We start from the raw sequence: 23,795 nt of genomic DNA on the forward strand, positions 1-23,795 counted from the left end.
TTTTGTTAGTTTTACTTTATTATATTTATGTGTATTTAAACGTACTTGTATTAAATATTAATTATATAATAAAATTATATTTGCTTTATTATGAATAAATATATAAGGTTTAATAAAGAAATGCAGTGCAATTGTTTTTAAAAAAATAAATAATAAAAAAAATAAATATATAAGGTTGTTGCTATGCTAAATCGGAGGTAAAGTTACCGGTAAGGAATTAATGTTAATGCTGGTAATGGGTTCACTTGAAATTATGTAATTCCGCCCACCGGTTAATTTCCCCCACCGGTTAATTTTCCTAATTTTCCTCCGGTTAATTCCCCCTGTTAAATGTATACAATATCATCATCATTTCTATTATTATTCACGTTACTATTTGTTTGCAAAAGTGTAATAACATATGAAAGCCAATAATTATTTCTGATTATCTAAAAATTATTGAACCTTATTGGTTTGCAATATTTTTTTTTAATATAAAATCTGGCTTAGCAAAAACAATCACAGGTAAGCCATGAACAAAGCCATCTATCAAAGCCCATTAAACTAATTAAAGTTATAGTAAATTTATCATATTACATCATTTCAGCATGTTATTTAAGCCACAGTATTATATATAAATTAAACAGCTTTTTTTTTCATTTTTCTGGTTCACCCCTAATGCCAAAATATTTAAATAAAAAACAATGTTTTATTAATAAATGATATAATCATGAATAATAATAACCTTTTTGTTATACCAATCTTATCTTATTATTATATATACTTCTCAAATCTATTATTTCTTATTACTATGTTATATATTAATCATAAATATTAAAAATCAATATGAAATTAATAGAAATTATACTCTCACTAGAAAAGTCTAAAGGAATTATTAGAGTACTATCTTGCAAACTTTTTAATGATACCATCCCGTTTGATTATCTTTACTAATAATAATGTTTAATTCAGTAAACAAAAATTATACATTAAATGATAAAGATATATATAAGTTATTTTTAAACAGACTAAAATTATTTTACTCTTCTTAAATGAAACATTGAAAAATTAATCATATAGAAATCACAAATCTATCTAAAATAAAATTGTTAAAAGAAATCAATCTCAAAATGAAAAACAATATTCTTATACACTTTTAAAATGGAAAATTAAAATTAAAAGTCTTACATGAAATATTTTTTTCTTTATGAAGATAACAAGATTATTACTATCATTATTTTAGAATTAAAGTAAATACTAGCAAAAATTTCTATAATATCTGATTTATATATATTTAGTTTTTTGCTTTGCTAAGTTTCCATTTATGCAGATATTCCCCTGTACATCACTGAACCACAGATTCATGGTTGCTTTTTCAGATATGGAAATACAATGAAGTGCAAATTGTTGGACAAAGAAGCTTTATCAACATACATCTATTATAACATTCAACATGTCAAATATCAAAAAATTTTCCATGCATTATTTGACCTTATCCCTGAATTAACTGGTCCATCACCTCAATTTAAACACATTCATAGGAATTCTCAATTGATTTGAATCTTTATTATATTTTTCAGATATATTTTTATTATTATATATTTTAATATAACAATAAATTAATCATTTATATTCAAGAAATTAGAGTCAAAAAGGGCAGTATTGAAATCGAAATAAATAAATTTGATGCAATCCATATATACATCAAATTTAAATATAATCAAGGAATTGAGGGGGAATGCGTGAAATGTATAAATTTATCTGTCAAGAAATACTGAACAATTTATCCATTGAAACAAATAATTTTAAATGGGTTGTAAGAATGTATATTCAAGGGAAAAAAGCACAATTGAAATGCTCAGTACCAATGTCCAAATGAAGTATGAATATTGGCAACTATGATATTTAATGGATATAGAGGGGTTTGAATATATTAATAAATGTGCAGATAAAAAATACATTTTACATTTTAGACAAGGAAAATCAAGTAGTTTATGAATAATATTAAATTAGTCAATTACCAAGCAATCAGAAACCTTAAAGCTATTATTTAGGTAGTAGAAAGATCTGAGTATCATCACAACATCAAGGAAAACTTAAATAACAATGTATTGCAGATGTATCCACAAGATGGAATTATATAAAGAATATAAAGATCATAATATAGTTGGCATAAACATTAAAACAGGCCTTTGCTTCCAATTGATTCTCACCAATTTCTTTATAGCATATTTTAAGGAACATGTCAGATTTTGCAGGCATTGAATACAATGTGAAAGATAAACATATAATCATCAAAAACTTTGAATTAGGCGTAATGAGAAAGATGGTCCATGTCTTCAGTCATCATTTCAAATCTCACAAATTGAAACTGACAGAAAAGAAATATTACACACTACATTTTAGATACTGTATCATAAGAGCAAAAAATGGGTTAAAAACTGAAGATAATCTTTCAAATATTAAACTCAAATATTAAAATTAACGTAATTATGGACTTATAAATAAAATAGTTTATACATATTTGTATTACATAAATTAGATAAATTAAACCTGAATTTTTAATGTAGAATACATCTTATAAAAACAGTAAGATGGACAACATATATCAAAAGCTATTCTTAAAGTATACTGATCAAATTTGTTCTCTATAAGTTGAGAGAATATATCACTACATTATGAAAAGAATCATCTGATCTTTTAGGAATTATGACATTTAGCAAGTATAAGTGAAAGAGATGTATATAATTTTCTATTGCCTTGGTTGTAAAAGAGGCCATTATGAATTTAATATTACAAAAATCTTCCTAGAGAAGTGTGCAATTCAAACATAAAATATCTAAAGAAATTATAGTATTATCTATTACTTAATATGTTATTGAAAAATTAATCTCTTTTTTGAAACAACAAAACATATGGTTAGGCCTTTTATAAGCTATAAGAGAAAGAATTAAATATGAAACTTTTATAACATATTATAGCATTCTAAACTATTTGGACAAAATGTTTGAAGTCATTTAAATTTGAGAGTAAAATGGATGTTAAAGTTTTAGTGAAAAAAGAATTTAAATAATAGTTGTGCCAAATATGGTTGATCAATTTGGATGTGTTAGGATTTCAGCAAAAGTGTTTGGATCAGCAATGGCACCCCAATACTTGAAAAATGCAAATATTTTGGCGAAATTTAAACAACTGATTTATTTCTCAGTCAGGTGCAGTATTATTTTGAGCACACTATGAGAATTTATAAATTTTATATATTTCATAAATAGATGACTTGATAGACTAATTTTACTTACTATAATATACAAGTTGAAATTAGAAGAATCAAGACTGATAACAGCATCATTAATTTTCATTGGAGTTGAAAATTAGAAGGAGAGTAATATCACATTAATCTCATATAATGATGACCTTGCCACACAAGTGAAAGAAAGAAGTACTGATTAATATAAAAAAAAAAATGACAGAAATCAATAAAAAAATGACAGAAATTATTAATAAACTGAACTATTTTTATTCACCATATTTTAATTTGAGGATTTAAAATCAAAAATCATTTCATTACAGGAAGAACAAAAAGAAATCATAGCAGTTAAAAAATTTTACACTGCAAAAAGGTGGACTCTATTATAGATTTAGTGCCTTGAAATAACCTATTGGATAATTAAAAAATTATGGATTGATAGCAATAAAATCACTAGACATAATCTAGAATGATAAAATAAGCAAAGTACCAGATTTGAGATAGATTCCAAATAAAATTGTAATTACTAAACTTGATGATTTTTGCTTTATCAAATTGATTTGAGATATTTATATCATTAATAATACTATTAATTAAAGAAGGATTTTCCAGATTTATGGGCAACCAGTAGAGATCATTGAAATTTTAGAAGATAATAAACTGTTGCCAATAGATATAGTGTAAAAATGAAGAATGGATCAATGAGATTAGGCAATTTTTTTTATACAAAAAAATCTACTTTGTACAATGGTGAACAAATACCATCATCAAATCAAACTGAAAATCTATCAAATCTGTCATCAAATAACAATTCATCAATCCAACCACCAACTTATGAAGTAGTTACAAACGGGATTGTTATTGTTGAAGAATAAGAAAATGGAAATATGTGAATTTTCTAGAAAGCATTTCCAAAATGGATCAATAATTTCATATATGTTGAATTAAAAGCTTTTATATCTCCTCACTTAGCATCTTGATCAAAATATGCTAAAAATTGATAAAAGAAGATTCTCATCTATCCTAATACTTTGCTGAATAACTCAAAATGTTAGAATTGACTATAATTAAACTAGATACACCTCAATGACTTTAACATTGGCTCCCTAAAAGTTAAATTTTATTTCTACCTCAGAAGTTGTAGCTTTATCAAGCAAAACAAACTGGATTGCACCAGTTGGCATCTACAAAGCCATGCTACCTATGTGAATACTTTGGACATGGCCTAAACAGAAGTCCAAATATACAGCAAAATTACTTAGAGGAGATCATTTTACAAGAATCATCATATTATTACAAAAACTCAAAGCACTTACTACATGTATTGATTCATAGTATACTATTAAGGTCTAGAGACTATTTTATCAAATTGCATATTAAATAAATGTAAACTAATTATTAGATTTAATTCAAAATCTCAACTTATGTTTTCATATTGCATAAGTTTGTTATATTTTATTGTCTTCATCTTGTAAAGTTAATCTTTGGTATCAAGAACAAAGTTATATAAGGTCTTCTTCATAAAATATAAATATATACTACAAATTTTATATAATCAAATGCAAAATTAGTTCTTGCAACTGTGGCTACGAGAGTTTCAAGAGCTCCAAGTTACGCCAACTCACATAGTACTTGAAGTGCCCAAAAAGATTGAGTTGATAGAAATTCAGACGATTTTACAAGTTGATAGATGACAGAAAGACTTTGATATATGTCGTCGAGCCATTCAGAGAACTCATTTATCTTATATTTACATATCAAACAATATAAGGATTATATAAATTTTAAATGAAACAAATTTATCTTAAAGTTTATTAAAGAAGGTTACAATAATGAAAATAATTAACCTAGAGGTATAGATCTTTTAAAACTAAAAAATAATGGTGCCTTAATATATTAATAGATTTTATAAGAGACGGTTTTAGATTACTAAACTATATCAATTTAAAAAAATTTACTTTCAAGAAATTATTAATTGTTAATAGAAAATTGAATTTGCAAAAATGCTTAAACTATATGGCATAGAAATTGGATTATTTTGCATAATATGTTATGTTATATTTATCAAATTTTAATGGATTATCATAGTAATTCTTAACAATGTAATTAGCAATTACATTAATTAAAGCTCAAGGAATTTAATTATTTGGTTATATTAAGATTTCACTGAAGTTTTGATCAACTAAAAAAAATGCAGAATAATAAGTACCTCTAACACTCAAGTTAGCATTAAGAAATAGTCGATTTTAATAGGTACAGGTCAAATGTAATAATATGTACTTAATTTCGTACAATATCAATTTTTATAAATAATTATTTTAAACCTATCTGTAATACTCCAGCAGAATAGTGGGTGGCATAAAGGATTACAACATATGATATCAATGCAAGACAATCTTGTAAATGAATATCATCCTCAAAATCATAACATAAGAAGAATTTATGAAAGATTGTGAAAGGCAGTCAACACATTTGGATTCAAGAATTTTTGGATATTAACTCAATTTCTGTAAGTTTAACTACAGACATGTGGACAGATAGAAATAGACAAGGATATTTAGGAGTTACATGTTCATTTTTAGACAAAAATTTTACTATTCATGAAATTACATTTCCAAGGACAATTAAAAACACCTATTTTCTGATCATTTTCAATAAAGTAATTGGATATGCAGTCAAAATTATTACAAATTACATATCAATAATCCTTTAATAGTAAGAAGCAAAAAATATATGGTTTTCAATACTAATAGAGTTTGACATACATTACTCAACTTGATAAAATAGATAAAATTGTAATAATAATATGAATAATTTAAAATGACTAAATTTGTTGCAAGAAAGCAAAATCAAAGCAATCTATGCATTAGTAGTAAATATTACAAATCTGATGTACTCAATAGGCCATATTTTTTAATTCATTCATATTCAATTTTAATACTTACGAAAATCAAAATTTTACAACAGTTCTATTGATCATTAATACCAGAAATACTTATACAAAACCATATAACAACTATATTTATATAGAATTTACTACCAAAAGCAAGGTGATCAATTACATATAAGATTGTCTTCCAGATGGATTGATAGATTTAATTTCTGACAGTGACACAATGATGTGCAATGTTTCAGATGTGATGTACATGGCAATGAATGCAATGAATGTATAAAATGTGGTTTCACAATAAAAATAGTAAGGGAAACACAAAATTTTTAACATCACCCTTTCATTCTCAAAGAAAAGAATAGTCATTTTTATTTAGTTCTTTACATACAATGTATAACTGTCATACTTCCATGATGCTAATATTGATTGAATACTTAAGAGTTAAAAGGTCTACTAATTCATTTCATAATAGAAAAGCATACAATTCAGTGGGTAGCTATTTTTTGTAATTGGGTCTAAAATTTTGCAAAATACTGAGCTTATTAAAACTATAAAGTTAATATAATTATAAGTAACTTTTGGAATCAAATCCCCCTCCACCAGAGTACTATAATTTTTATTTTTGGCGGGAGTGCCAAAGGGTTTCTTTTATTTTTTTGGCCAGGAGTGCCAAAGGGTTTCTTTTATTTTTTTGGCCAGGAGTGCCAAAGGGTTTCTATTATTTTTTTGGCCAGGAGTGCCAAAGGGTTTCTATTATTTTTTTTGGCCAGGAGTGCCAAAGGGTTTCTTTTTAATTCTAAATTTTTCTTTGGTGGGGATTAATTTTTTTCTGCATAATATATAATAATAAATATTATAAGTATTATAATACACAATTTAGTAGAAATATTACAGATACATATAGGATAATTAATTGAGAAAACTTTTTTTCATTGATCTTATAGCCAAAATTTTACAAAAGAAATTTATAGACAAAACTAACATACATTTTTTACAAATATTTTTCTCAAAATATATAATAAACACCACAAGAGTAAAATTTAAATATGAGTTTTAGCACTTCTTCAGTTAAAAGAAAAACAAAAAACTCAAATAAAGATTCATCAAGCTATAATGATAAAGATATAGCAAAAGATTCATATTCTCCTTATAATAAAAATGATTAAGGCCAAAATGTTCCAGAGTTAATAACTGAACAATGTATATATTACCCAAATAGATAGCCTTTTGAACATCAGATATTGTTTTGAGCATTGTTAGACATGAAAATTAGATAGTTAAGAAAAACACAAGATTTGCTGTGCCACAAAATGATCAACATGTGGTATATTTTCATATATTTGGTAACAATAATCTTTGTAGAAAAGACTTGGATAATGGTTCAATATAGGTTTATAGAAGTTTTTGTTTGTGATTATTATGGTTATAAGAGTGTAGTGCTAGAATTAAAATGCTTTTCTATGTTGGAAATTTATAATGGGAACATGGGCACATGGAAGGAAGGATTGATTGATTGGGAATCATTGAAAAATCTGAATGACAGATTAAAAACTGAAACTGAAGTAATCATTTAGTAAATCATTCATGCAAGAATACAATAACAAAAAGTGAAAAGTCAATCCATGAGTGATCTTTGTCATTTAAGAACAAAATGTGAACATGCAAAAATAATTCTTTCAAACTATGATCATGTTCATATTGATTCATTCCTCTATGATACCAAAAAAGAGAATTCATATATTTCTTATATTTATTATATTACATATATATTATTTATTTCTTATAGTGTTTATATTTATTTTATTATATTTATTTCTTTTATTTCTTTTATAATTTATATACTTAAAGGAAACATATTTTATACCATGTATTTATCTCAATATGAGATAGATTTTGGTAATTGTAATAGTTATAGACCTTTTTGCATGTAAGGATTTTAATTGGAATACTTCATGCCAAGTGTCTCCCTAAAGATATTCATAATTCACTGCTCAATAGACTGAGCTGCTGGTGAACAACATATTCTAGAAAAACATATTTTCCAAACTTTACCCCTATGATTTATTTTGAACATCATTATAACCTTTGATTTACAAATTTGCCATAATATTAATACTAATCCTAAAACATTTTAATTCCTTATACTGGCTGTTCATTACACAATAGTTTTTATATTAGTAATACTTACATTAGTTGCCCTATTAACAACTCTATTACCATTCAATCACATACTTATCCTTCTTCTTCTTCTTCCCTCTTATTAATTTTGGACAAATCAATGTTAATAGTTTGTGTTCCCCTGTTCGACAACTGCATTTGTTAAATTATTTTCTCCATTCTTCTTTCAGCGTTTTATCTTTAAATGATACTCGTCTTACTTCTTCTAGTGCTAAATTTATTTATCAAAATGAACATTCCCAATATAATTTTAAGTCCTATTGGGCTCCTTCCCTTCTAATTCACGACCACCAAACATCCTTACAGTTCAAAAATTAAATTTTATGTTACAATGCATATGATTGCATTCTTTTTTATTAAATAATAATATTTCTTCTTCACAAATTATTTCACTTTTACCTTCTAATTATTCACCTATTTCAAATTTAAACAAATTTTTACCACTATTATTGAAGACGCTAATAAAAATGGTAAAGAAGCTTGGATTTTGTTTATGGATATATCGAAAGCATACAACTCAGTAAATACTAAAATGTTAGAACTAGCTATGGAAAGGATAAAGCTACCAAAGAAGTTTATAGAACTAGTAATGGATATTAGTTTGAATAGATATAATAGAGTTCTAGTTAATAACGAGATGACAGAAGCATACCACATAGAAGATAACTTTTTCTAGCCCCTCTCAATTTTCAAGCAACATTATTGATGTATTAAGTATATTGGATAATCAAGAAACTTATTCTTCCAATAGATTTACATAGTGATTTGCTTTATGGTCCTTTCCATTTATAGTCTATTTTTCCTATCCATTGTTTTCTTTGCTGCATCATAATAAAAGACTTTATCTTATTAATCTCCTTTTTAATTTTTTGATCATAATATTCTTTTTTCTTGGCTTGACTTTCTTGACTTTTATTTTTGTTACCTCTTTCACATGTGGAAAATTATTTATTAGAGTAGTAATTCTTTGAAATATTTAATCCAAATTATCAGACAAATTATCTACAGAAAATTTTGCTTCTCCTCCATTAACCAAATAAAATAGTAAAATTTTTATAGTAAAATGTTTACTATTCTAATACTGGAGAAATATATATATAGTTTATTTTTAATCCCAAATTTTTCTAAAGTTTTTCCACTATTTTGTTATTTAAGTGAGTTCCTCTGTCTAATAATAATTTTTGCAGTGCAACCATGTTGGCAAATAATATCTTTATAGATAAATCAAGTAGATGCTTCTACAGTAACAACTGGTATAAGTTTAGTTTCTGGCCATTTAGTCATATAATCTATAGCCATAATTATATATTTGTTTCCTTGAGAAATTATTAGTAAAGGCCCACAAAGTATATTCCTACTTGTTTATATACAATAATAAGATGAAGTAATTGATTTAATTATGATTTCCTCCTTTGCAGAAACCCATGAAATCGTGGCTATGTAGTAGCCATGCTGCCACCACTTAATATAGTAGGAATACGGCTACTCTATGTTAATTCTAATGCAGTTATTGTATGTATTTAATATAGAAAATATGTAGTCATAATATAGAAGTTGTATTGCTAATACAAAGAAACTATATAAATGTTAGCAAGAATCTGTATAAATGATTTAAAGTAATAATATATCAAACATGTAGTAAATTCATAATAATTTATAGAAAATTTGTATTAACTTTATAGTAAATATGCAGTAAATACATAATAAGTATATAGTAAATTCATAGTAAATATATAATAAATATGTAACAAATTGCAGTAAATATGTAATAAATATATAGTAAATTTACAGTAAACACATAATAAAAATAAAGTAAATACATAATGAAATATAGTAAATACATAATAAAAATATAGTAAATTACATAATAAATATACATAGTAAATCTCTGCAATAATCGTCCGATCACATTCCAAAAATCGTTAAGCATGGCGCTGTAAATGGACAAATATTAAGCGAGAGCAAATAATATACCAAATGGACAAATGTGAACGTCAAGTACTAAGTACGAATGAACTAATCTTGAATCAGCGTGAATGGATAAATGATTAGCCGAAAAGGATAAACATTTAGGAAGAGTAATGATCTACATAATGTAATATTTATCAAATGATTAACAAGGAACCAATAGATTGAGTAGGGAGTTGATCAATTGCGGCTTAGCAACCAGTTTATTGAGTTCAACAATAAGAACAATCAGAAAGAATAATTATAAGCCACAAAAGGTAAATCATATGAAATGAAGGTATAGCGGATTAAAGGAATACACATAATGAAAATACATAAAAACAATAATATAAAAGATAATATGAAAAGATAATATAAAAGATAATATAAAAGATGATACAAAAAGATATAAGCCACAAAAGATGGAATATAATATATTAAGAATAGAAATATGTTGAAAGATAGTGTATTAAAAAGATGAAACGTGAAAGATAATATAGAAACATATTGAAAGATAACATATTAAAGATAGTATATAGATAGCATATATTAGAATAGAAAGTATCATAAAATTTGTATAAATAGAGAGCAGAGTTCAAAGTAATTCCACAGTTCTCATCCGCAGAACTCAATAAAATATAAGTTTCATTTAATTATTTGTTACACAGGTCAAAAAATGATCTATCCTACACATATCGGGTACCTATATATCGGTGACTAATCAGGTACATATTGGGCATTTTTACATATCAACCACATATCGGGTACCCGATTTGTCACCTACTCAAATTTGGTTAAAAAATACAAATTTAACAGGTGCCCGATATCCAAACTATTAGTCACCGATCTGTTATATAATAAATATCTGGCACCGATATCTGTATGATTTTTTTGTTTATAGATGAACGCATCAACTTGCATTACATAATCTGCAACATGCAGATTTTATTCGTTCATTTTATTTTTTTATTTTTTTTAGAGCCAGAATGCTGTTCCAGACTCCTCATTTCGAAGGTAACACTTTTATTTTATTTTTTTTTATTTAATTTTAGCGAAACATTTATACTAACGTTTTGAATTTTTTTTTTAGGTTCTGGAAGCCGAAAGTCAAGTTCCGGACTTCTCATTTCGAAGGTAACACTTCGAAATTTTTTTTATTTTATTTTTTTTTATTTAATTTTAGCGAAACGTTTATACTAACATTTCGAATTTTTTTTTTTAGGTTCTGGAAGCCGAAAGTCAAGTTCCGGACTCCTCATTTTGAAGGTAACACTTTGAAATTTTTTTATTTTATTTTTTTTTATTTAATTTTAGCGAAACGTTTATACTAACGTTTCGAATTTTTTTTTAGGTTCTAGAAGCCGAAAGTCAAATTCCGGACTCCTCATTTTGAAGGTAACACTTCGAAATTTTTTTATTTTATTTTTTTTTATTTAATTTTAGCGAAACGTTTATACTAACGTTTCGAATTTTTTTTTTTAGGTTCTGGAAGCCGAAAGTCAAGTTCCAGACTCCTCATTTCGAAGGTAACACTTTGAAATTTTTTTATTTTATTTTTTTTTTATTTAATTTTAGCGAAACGTTTATACTAACGTTTTGAATTTTTTTTTAGGTTCTGGAAGCCGAAAGTCAAATTCCGGACTCCTCATTTCGAAGGTAACACTTCGAATTTTTTATTTATTTTTTTTATTTTTTGTTTAGTTTTAGCGAAACGTTACTAACGTTTCGAAATACTTTTTTTTTCAGGTTGTGAAAGCCGAAGGTACAGTTCCGGACTCCCATTTTGAAGGTAACACCAACGGGTTATCTTAATCATTTTGTAGGTTGCCGGATTGGAATTATGTATAATATTTCTTATTTTTTTTTTAAGAGAACGCTTCTAACGCTTCTCTTTTTCTTTTTTTTAGGTTGCCAGACGAATAATACGAACCAGACTTTGGAATTTAGGTAAAAGGGGTCGGGAGTGGGGTTTTTTATTATTATATTCTTTAAGAAATGTTATTAAACGTTTCTTTCTTCTTTTTTTAGGTTTCTGGACTTAGACGAACCCGGACTTTGGAATTATGTAAGCGGGTGGGGGATATTATTTATTATTATTTTTTTTTAAGAGAACGTTTCTAACACTTCTCTTTTTTAGGTTGCCGGATTTTTAGACGAACCCGGACTTTGGAATTATGTAAGTGGGGTAGGGGATAACATTATATATATATATTTTTTTAAAAGAACGTTTCTAACGCTTCTTTTTTTCTTTTTTTTTAGGTTGCCGGATGAATAATACGAACCGGACTTCGGAATTTAGGTAAAAAGGAGTTCGGGAGTGGGGTTTTTATTATTATATTCTTTAAGAAACGTTATTAAATGTTTCTTTCTTCTTTTTTTTTAGTTGCCGGACTTTTAGACGAACCCGGACTTTGGAATTATGTAAGCGGGGTAGGGGGATAATATTTTATATTTTTTTTTAAGAGAACGTTTCTAACGCTTCTCTTTTTCTTTTTTTTAGGTTACCGGACGAATAATACGAACCGGACTTTGGAATTTAGGTAAAAAGGAGTTCGGGAGTGGGGTTTTTTATTATTATATTCTTTAAGTAACGTTATTAAACGTTTCTTTCTTTTTTTTTAGGTTGTCAGACGAATAATACGAACCGGACTTTGGAATTTAGGTAAAAAGGGGTTCGGGAGTGGGTTTTTCTATTATATTCTTTAAGAAACGTTATTAAACGTTTCTTTCTTCTTTTTTTAGGTTGCCAGACTTAGACGAACCCAGACTTTAGAATTATGTAAGTGGGGTAGGGGGATATTATTTATTATTATTTTTTTTTAAGAGAACGTTTCTAACGCTTCTCTTTTTCTTTTTTTTAGGTTGCCGGACGAATAATACGAACCGGACTTTGGAATTTAGGTAAAAAGGGGTTCAGGAGTGGGTTTTTCTATTATATTTTTTAAGAAACATTATTAAACATTTCTTTCTTCTTTTTTTTTAGGTTGCCGACTTTTAGACGAACCCTCTTCAACAAATTTTCATAAATTATGGGACTTTGGAATTATGTAAGCGGGGTAGGGGGGATAATATTTATATTTTTTTTTAAGAGAACGTTTCTAACGCTTCTCTTTTCTTTTTTTTTTTAGGTTGCCGGACTTTAGATGTACCTGGACTTTGGAATTATGTAAGCAGAGGAGGGGGATAATCTTTCTCTTTTTTTAAGAGAACCGTTTCTAACGCTTTCTTTTTCTTTTTTTTTAGGTTATCGGACTTTTGGATGAACCCGGACTTGAAATTGTATGCTTAGGGATTTTTTAATATATCATAAATAATGTTTCTTTTTTTTTAATTTTATTTTTGAATTTTTGATGAATTGGGTATCGGGTATACTGTATGTGACCGATAGGTGATCGATAGGTGACTAATTGATGTATACAGGTTGATTTTGTATTATTTAAAGCGATAAAGAATTTAACTTGCAATTGAGTGCAATTGAGTGCAATAATTCTAGTATAAATACATTTATATTAAACACTGGCCAATTTAAAATCAATAATTACCTAAATAGCCAATAAAAATTAATAGTTATTGTTAATCACGTGATAATGTGATTTTTTTATTTATTTATCTTTCGCGTTTATTTTTTTTTTTTTAAACCCTTTCTCTTAAAATTTTTATTTTATTGTTTTGTGTAAAATAAATACAAAAGGTACATTTTTTACTGATATTTTTCTACTTTTATTATATTATTAATATTTTTAACACTTCTTTTCTCTTCCTAATATATTATTTCTAATATGTATCTTCCTACTAACGTATGTTTTTACTAATATATTTTACTTCGTACTAAACATTTTTTTTATTAACAATTATACATACTAACACAACGTTCATACTAATATATTCTATTACTAACTATTTTTATAATGTTTCTTTTCTTTTACTAACACTTCTACTACCATTTATACTAACATTTCTTAATACTATCCCCTTTCTTTTTAACAATATTCATACTAATATCTCTAATACTAAAATACTTTTAATGTTTCTATTTCTTTCTTTAAAATATCAAATTAAATAGACATAAATAATGAAATGAAAATAAGCAGCAAATGAGTGAACACATTATTTGTAGTATAAAAGGAGATTTATATATGCATTTCACATAATTTTAATTGAGTTTATATATCTAGAATAATGTTTTTATATTTTTTTGTAATATTCTTTAATATAATTAATAAAAATAAAATAAAACTTTTAATACAATTAAATGAATTAACTGTTAATATTATAAATATAATTTTTTTGGCATATTTCAAAATAAATAAATTCAGCTTAAATTATAAAAATTTTGGACACATATCGGATACCTATCAGTACGTCTGATAAGTGTGTGATATCTGTCTGATATTTATTAAAATCTATCGGGTATCAGATATGCTTACTATATATACCCGATATTTAACTACCCGATATGTACCCAATATATATCTAATATGTATAATATATGTGTCCGATTTTTTACATTTGTACTACAGATATCGGGTACCCGATATGTGTAGGATTGTTAAATAAGTATTAAATATCGTACACATATCATATATCAGGTATATATCAGGTACCTGATATGTACCCGATAACATCAATTTTGACCAGTGTTAGTAAAGTTCAATATTAATTAAAGGTAATAGGTTCGCCCTAAACTTTAATTAATGTTTGCTTAATTAATTTTAATTGAATAAAATGAAGTGAATTAAATACACAGGTCGAAAAGTGAAAAATCAGGCATCAATCAGTCACCAATTGGTCACCAATCAGGTACCTGATTGGTGACCGATTGGTGCCTGATTGGCATTTTCGCCAAATACTGTCACCAATCAGGCAGTTTGCTAACTTTTGATCCAGTGATCAGAAAAAGATGAAATATAGCTCATTGGAATCGTCTCAACAAGACGAATCTAATGGTAGTAAAATCGCATCTCTAGGATTAATACTTGATGAGAAAGTAAGTAAAATATAAAAATGAAAATGTATCATTTATATTTTATTTAATTTTTTATTAACTATCAATCCTAGAGATGCGATTTTACTACCATTAGATTCGTCTTGTTGAGACGATTCCAATGAGCTATATTTCATCTTTTTCTGATCACTGGATCAAAAGTTAGCAAACTGCCTGATTGGTGACGGTATTTGGCGAAAATGCCAATCAGGCACCAATCAGGCACCAATCAGTCACCAATCAGCTACCTGATTGGTGACCGATTGGTGCCTGATTTTTCACTTTTCGACCTGTGATATACATTTTTGAAAAGTAATAATTCGTAGCGAAAGCTATCGAAGTTTGAAATTAAAGGTAAAGTGAATGAAAATTGATGAAAATTTAGAGAAGTTAAATTTTATTTTATGTCGTTCAACATTTTATATGGGTTCGGTTTATTTCACCGAAAAACATTTCACCGAAAATCAACTTACCGACAGTCACTTCACCAAAAATCATTTCACCGACAGGTTCATTTCACCGACAGGGTTATTTCGCCAAAAATCATCTCTCCGAAAATCATTTCACCGAATTTTAATTTTTTACTGTAATTTGATAATCAATCACATAGCCACAATTATTAATTTAATATTTAATAGTTTTTATTGTGAAAAATAACATAGCCACAATTATTAGTGAATTATTTATTGTGTAAAATTTTATTAATATACACATAAAAGGAATGTTATGTAATTTGAATATAATAAAATATTAATTTTTTTTATTTATTGTTTGAATCGTTTTTTTACCACTCAAATAAATAAAGTGAGATGACAAAATTCTCTAGTAAAAATTTTACTTTCTTCAATATTCGTAGTATTTACAAGTAAAACTCAATTTTTTTCTAATAAATACTTTATCCTCTTCTTTATTTTTTTCAAAATGGATATCTGTGAAGCTGTTTCTTCTATTCGAAATAAAAATAAAATCAATGTTTGTGGCTATCTCATGGTTAAAGACAAAAAAAGAAACAACTCATATTACTGGTATTGTGAAAAACGGGATCAACTACGATGCAATGAACGAGCTACAACTATGTTTACCAAAGATCAACATCACCTTGTAAAGTTTACAGATCACAACCATGCTGCAGATGCAAGCCGAGTTATAGTTGTAAAAAGTCTCAATTTATTAAAAGAACGGGCCCAACAAACAAATGACCAGCCTGTACAAGTTATTCAAAGTGTTTTGGCTGGTAGCTCACAGGAAATAGGTTCTCATTTGCCATCTCGTGATGCACTTCGTCAAGCTGTCAAACGAGTTAGACGTGCTAATTTACCAGCAGAGCCACAATCTTTTGCAAATCTTATTATTCCTGATAATTTGCAAAAAACTTTAAGTGGTTCTGAATTTTTGATTAGGGATTTAAACATAGGTGATGAAAAAGTGCTAATTTTTACAACATTTAATAATGTCAACTATCTGTCTCAATCATCCTTTTGGATAATGGACGGTACTTTCAAGACTGTCCCAACAATTTTTAAACAACTCTATACAATTCATGGAAGTGTTGGAGGTAGTGAAAACTCCCAAATTATGCCTCTTGTATTTTCACTAATGTCAAGTAAATCAGAGGAGTGCTATAGAGCATTGTTTCAAAATTTAATCAACTTTGGTGATGAACATAACATTGATCTACAACCACAGTATGTATTAACAGACTTTGAAAAAGCTTCAATCAATGCAGTTCATATAGAATTACATGGTGTCCAAAATAAAGGCTGCCATTTTCATTTGTCCCAAAGTGTATATTGTAAAGTGCAAGCATTTGGCCTTGCTTCTCAATATGCAAGTGACGAAAATATTAGTTTATTTGTTAGACATATCCCAGCACTTGCATTTTTGCCTTGTGATAATATTCCAGCTGCATTTGATGAATTAAGGAGTAACATGCCACCAGACATGCAACCAGAAGTCAATGAACTTTTGGATTGGTTTGAGATTTATTATGTCCATGGAAAGGTGATTCGTAGATTAAGAAATGGAAATGTGGTTCGTTCCGAGCCATTATTTCCACCATCTTTATGGTCAGTCACTGAAAATATAGAATATACATTTCCAAGAACACAGAATTCAGTAGAGGCATGGCATAGGAGATGGGAGACATTGGTGGGTCGTGCACATGTGGGATTATTTAAAATCATAAAGGAGTTGCAAAGTGAGCAGCATCAAATTGAGATTAAGGTTGAGTCAATTCTTCGAGGAAATCCACGACCTAAGCAAAAAAAACATGATAGGGAACATGAAAACAGAATCCAGGTGGTTTATAATGATCAGGAAAATAGACCATTATTAGACTTTCTTTGAGGAATAGCCCACAATATTTCATTTTAATTAGTTTATATATTTATATTTTATTCATTTTATGTATTAGAAGCATTAAGCATAAGTTTTTATCAGTGTTAATATACTGTATGATATGGAATTTCTAAGATATATATAAATTTTAATTACATAAGCATTAAATATAGTAGTATTATGAAATAATATGTTAAATATAGAAAACAGCTAAATAAAATAAAATTTATAATAAATTTTTCATAATGCTATTTTTTTTTAATTTTTTTTATATAAAAATGCCAGGATAATAGGTTCCGGCATTTTTTTTTATTAACATTTTTAGTTGTCGGTGAAATGATCCTGTCGGTGAAATGATATTGTCGGTGAAATGATCGTCGGTAAAACAACTGTAGGTGAAACGACCCTGTCAGTGAAATGACTGTCGGTAAGTTGATTGTCGGTGAGATGATTTTCGGTGAAATAAATGCGTCCCGTTGACAATAATGCCAAGATGATATGAAATGGATCAATATAGTTCATGCAGAAATTATTAGATAATACTGTAACTGGATATTACATGAATGGCCCGAAAAACTGATAATATTGAGGCACTACATGCCAATAACAAATAGTAACTGAATTATTTATCACCTTAATACCCCAAAAATTTATTAAACGTCATTTGAATAATTTCCAAAAATTCAGATCTCGTCTCATGAAAACAACTTCCAGATTACAAATTTTAAGTTATCATTGAGCTCATGATAAAGTTTTATAAGCGAACTTTGATTGACTAAAATATTATGAACGTGTTTAAATCAATTTTGCATATCCCGTAATCCTATTGCTTACTAATATGTTTATTATCCATAGTGTTTGATAAAAAGAGTTGTAAGAAATGGAAAAAAAAATGAAAAAAAAAATTAATGGGAAATGAGAAAGAAATATAAGAATGAAAAATCGTGAGAAATGAGAGTAGAAATTGTGAAATATGAAAAAAATGTTTGTAAGGAAATGAAAAAAATTAAAAAATATTTATAGAAATTGAGTTTCACATGAAATTATAAGGTTAGATTCTGGTATCACACGGTATAGTGTTCATATTTACTTTTTTCAAAAAATCGTTTTTCTAAGTAAAAAATCATATAAAATATATTTATTCAAGCAAAAAAAAAATTATTTCTATTATATCACAGCACTTGCCCGATCCAAACCTAAAGAATGAAAAAACGAAAAAAAAATTGGTCAAATTTTTACATTCTAAATTATTTTAATAACTAGGGTAAATCAGGAATCAAGTTGGGACACTCCTTAATTATTCTTTTTATTATTATCATTAATCATTTAAAAAATTTTTTTTTATTTATATTGGTTTTAAACAATTTTATAAAAAGAAAGTTTGTATGAGCGTTATTAAATTAAAAATGAAATTAATATTTCGTGAATAAAATCCATTTTGACATGTAATTTTTTATAAAAAATTCGTTAGAATAATTTAAATGGGAAAACTTTTGTGTGATCACTACTTGTATCCCTTTGCATACTGAATAAAAAATTCCAAATTTAAAAAAATTAACCCAAATTATCGTGATCCATATATTAAATATAATTGTCGATAATTTTGTTATTTTTAAAAAATCAAAAATAAGCTATAATTAACGTTAAGCTATAATTAAACTAAAGTCAATGGGTCACACGATAATATCGTTACGTGGCCAAATCTTTACCAATCATCTGCTATAATTGGTTAATAATTGTGATATTAATCGTTGCAAAGCACAATATATAACTTATAAATATAATTAGAGATTATATTACTCTTGAGATCATTGGTTTAATTCATTTAATTCAGATAATCTTCTTTTAAAAGAGAAAAAAATGGTAGATTAAAAAAAAAGAACAAACTCCCATAAAGAAAATCTGTTAATTTAATAATTTACTGAGAAATATTGTATTTTTCCTTTTTATAAAAATTAAAAGTAAACAGTAATTAACCATTTTTACCATTTTATTACGTAATATGTTCATCCTTTTGTTTTTTTTTCATCATCACTTTTTTTCAATATATACTAACATACCATCTACGTAGGAGCTGATTGCGGATCCAATGCATAAAGCTTGACATATTTTAAACTTAAAAGTAAGCTTAAGCTTAAGCTTAATATGTAATGTTATAAAAATGCTGGCATCAGCAAACTAACCATATATTGGATTTCGATTAAAGTTAGACTCATTGTACAGATTTTCAGCATTCTTTTCTTCAAGCTAAAGAGTTGAATTTGAACATTATTCCTACAATAAAGAACCAACCAACATGAGTATTTATAACTCAACAGTACTTCAAATTTTGTCAAGTTTTCTCAGACAAAATTCAAACAATTCCTATTTGGAAATTGTCCATCATAGGTCAATAAAGTGTTTGGTTGCATCCATTGGTTGCATAACGATAAGGAACTAGTGAATAAAAAATAAAACCAAATTTTTTCAAGAATTATTTAACAGGGTTTTACTAGACTATTAGTAATTATAATAATTTTTTATGACCTTCAGATTCTGTACCTTTTAAAGTTTTCAGTAAAATTAGGAACAAAAGTTATTTCCATGTGATGATTTCTTTCATGATTAAATATGACATTTATTACAGCATTCTTTAGATTATGGATAATTAACTTATAACTTTTTATAAACATATAATATACTATATAAATAACCTAAAAAAATGCTTCATCCATGTACCTAATTTATGGCTTTGTAACGAACTCAATAATTGCGTGCAAAAATGATCGGCTAAAAATTTCAGCCCACATTACAATGATCAGGCATTACATAATTATGCATAAGTATCTTTATTATGGCATGAAGTTTAAATAATGGATAATTAGCTTATAACTTTATAGACTTATAATATATGGCATGAATAATATTAAAAAATTAATGAAATTATTTTTTTTTGGTTCAAAAAGTTTCACTTAATATTCGTGTTATTTTAGAAAAATTCACGTGCATTTAAATTGAAAATGATCGGCAAATAATTGGTTGAATTTTCATAAAAATTTGTCTTACAATGATCAGCAATACATAATTATGCATAAATAAGTGAAATTTTTTTTTCTTACTACTACAAATTTTTTTTCTTTTTTATACGTATGAATTTTAGTTGAAAAAACTCTCAATGGGCAAAAGTGTTAAAAAGCTGATAAACAAGTCACGTGATCATTGTGACTATGAATGTAACGCAAAATGGTTTAAACAAAATTTTAAAAATTGGACTAGCAGGAATCATCATATTGATAAATTTATTCAAAATACTCAGCTATTAGAACATACTTCTTTTGTAGAAAATGCATTAGAGTGGATACCTTATGATAGACTTGATGATATTAAATATGTTGCGGATGATGAGTTTGGCAAAGTGTATAGTGCAAAATGGATTGATGGATGCATAAATAAATGGGATGATGAAAATCAAAATTGGAAAAGAGAAAATCAAAATATGTTTGTAATTTTGAAATTATTAAATAATCCAGCAAAAATTACATCAGAATTTATAAATAAGGTATAATAAATTTGTCAAGTTTCATTTTTTCGTGAATTATAATATAAATTAATCACATTGTGTCATTTGATGGAAAAAATTACCAGTTATTTTAAATTGCAAATAGTTGAAAATTTTATTTTTTACTAATATTTCTAACTTAAATATATTGTAGATTGCTGTATCTCATAAAGTTTATGGAATAACTCAAGATTCAAAAACAAAGAATTTTATGGTGGTTATGAATGATATATGTAAAAAATGTAATAGAGTGTGTAATTCATTATATTTTCAACGAAATTTTAAAAATTGGACTAGTGGTAATAATGATATTGATAAATTTATTCAAGATACTCAGCTATCAGTACATCCTTATTTTGAGATAAAAAATGCATTAGAATGGATACCTTATGATAGACTTTATAATATTAAATTTACAGATGTTGATAAGTTTGGCAAAGTGTACAGAGCAAATTGGACTGATGGATGTATAAATGTTAAGTTTTTCAGTAGTTGGGATAATAAAAATCAAAATTGGAAAAGAAAAGAAAATATCTTTGTAATTCTGAAAATTTTAAATAATCCAGCAAGTATTACACTAGAATTTATAAATAAGGTATAATAAATTTACATTTTTTCGTGAATTATAATATAAATTAATCATATATTGTGTCATTTGATGAAAAAAATTACCAGTTGTTTTAAATAACAAATAGTTGAAAATTTTATTCTTGCTAATATTTCTAACTTTAATATATTGTAGATTGCAGTATCTTATAAAGTTTATGGAATAACTCAAGATCCAAAAACTGGAAACTTTATGGTTGTTTTGAAGGATATGTGTGAAAAATGTAAAACAATGTGTAATTCAATGTATTTTCAACGAAATTTCGATAATTGGACCAGTAGTAATAAAGATATTGATAAATTTATTCAATATACTCAGCTATCAGTACATACTTATTTTGAGATAAAAAATGCATTAGAATGGATACCTTATGATAGACTTTATAATATTAAATTTACAGATGTTGATAAGTTTGGCAAAGTGTACAGAGCAAATTGGACTGATGGATGTATAAATGTTAAGTTTTTCAGTAGTTGGGATAATAAAAATCAAAATTGGAAGAGAAAAGAAAATATGTTTGTAATTCTGAAAATTTTAAATAATCCAGCAAGTATTACACTAGAATTTATAAATAAGGTATAATAGATTTACATTTTTTCGTGAATTATAATATAAATTAATCATATATTGTGTCATTTGATGAAAAAAATTACCAGTTGTTTTAAATAACAAATAGTTGAAAACTTTATTCTTGCTAATATTTCTAACTTTAATATATTGTAGATTGCAGTATCTTATAAAGTTTATGGAATAACTCAAGATCCAAAAACTGGAAACTTTATGGTTGTTTTGAAAGATATGTGTGAAAAATGTAAAACAATGTGTAATTCAATGTATTTTCAACGAAATTTCGATAATTGGACCAGTAGTAATAAAGATATTGATAAATTTATTCAATATACTCAGCTATTAGAACATACTTCTTTTGTGGAAAATGCATTAGAGTGGTTACCTCATGATAGACTTGATGATATTAAATATGTTGCGGATGATGAGTTTGGCAAAGTGTATAGTGCAAAATGGATTGATGGATGCATAAATAAATGGGATGATGAAAATCAAAATTGGAAAAGAGAAAATCAAAATATGTTTGTAATTCTGAAATTATTAAATAATCCAGCAAAAATTACACTAGAATTTATAAATAAGGTATAATAAATTTGTCAAGTTTCATTTTTTCGTGAATTATAATATAAATTAATCACATTATATTGTGTCATTTGATGAAAAAAAAATTACCAGTTGTTTTTAAATAACAAATGGTTGAAAAGTTTATTTTTACTAATATTTCTAACTTTAATATATTGTAGATTGCTGTATCTCATAAAGTTTATGGAATAACTCAAGATTCAGAAACAAAGAATTTTATGGTGGTTTTGAATGATATATGTAAAAAATGCAATGAAGTGTGTAATTCAATATATTTTCAACGAAATTTTAAAAATTGGACTAGTGGTAATAATGATATTGATAAATTTATTCAAGATACTCAGCTATCAGTACATACTTATTTTGAGATAAAAAATGCATTAGAATGGATACCTTATGATAGACTTTATAATATTAAATTTACAGATGTTGATAAGTTAGGCAAAGTGTACAGAGCAAATTGGACTGATGGATGTATAAATGTTAAGTTTTTCAGTAGTTGGGATAATAAAAATCAAAATTGGAAAAGAAAAGATCAAAATATGTTTGTAATTCTGAAAATTTTAAATAATCCAGCAAGTATTACACTAGAATTTATAAATAAGGTATAATAAATTTATTTAAGTTTCATTTTTTTTGTTAACTGCCATTCTGTGAAAAAAAAAAAAAAATTCCAGTTATTTTAAATAACAAATAGTTGAAAATTTTATTTTTACTAATATTTCTAACTTTAATATATTGTAGATTGCTTTATCTCATAAAGTTTATGGAATAACTCAAGATTCAGAAACAAAGAATTTTATGGTGGTTTTGAATGATATATGTAAAAAATGCAATGAAGTGTGTAATTCAATATATTTTCAACGAAATTTTAAAAATTGGACTAGTGGTAATAATGATATTGATAAATTTATTCAAAATTCTCAACTATCAACTCAT

The 23,795-nt window shown here is 26.4% G+C and overlaps 2 protein-coding genes across 2 annotated transcripts; both read left to right on the top strand.

Moving 5' to 3' along the window:
• Positions 1–11,177: 11,177 nt before the first annotated feature.
• OCT59_002165 (uncharacterized protein) lies at positions 11,178–12,512 on the top strand (the record flags this gene model as incomplete). The annotated part of the gene is made up of 11 exons (XM_066144311.1): positions 11,178–11,255; positions 11,332–11,375; positions 11,464–11,507; positions 11,593–11,608; positions 11,724–11,767; positions 11,854–11,897; positions 11,988–12,030; positions 12,149–12,188; positions 12,270–12,306; positions 12,379–12,426; positions 12,501–12,512. 11 exons carry the CDS (start codon positions 11,178–11,180, stop codon positions 12,510–12,512), a joined length of 450 nt encoding a protein of 149 aa, XP_065995484.1.
• Positions 12,513–12,599: 87 nt separating this feature from the next.
• Positions 12,600–13,504, top strand: OCT59_002166 (uncharacterized protein; the record flags this gene model as incomplete). The annotated part of the gene is made up of 7 exons (XM_066144312.1): positions 12,600–12,662; positions 12,742–12,804; positions 13,015–13,020; positions 13,103–13,142; positions 13,225–13,288; positions 13,370–13,407; positions 13,485–13,504. 7 exons carry the CDS (start codon positions 12,600–12,602, stop codon positions 13,502–13,504), a joined length of 294 nt encoding a protein of 97 aa, XP_065995485.1.
• Positions 13,505–23,795: the final 10,291 nt, after the last annotated feature.

Source organism: Rhizophagus irregularis, chromosome 10 (genome assembly GCF_026210795.1).
Source record: "Rhizophagus irregularis chromosome 10, complete sequence".
Taxonomy (NCBI): domain Eukaryota; kingdom Fungi; phylum Glomeromycota; class Glomeromycetes; order Glomerales; family Glomeraceae; genus Rhizophagus; species Rhizophagus irregularis.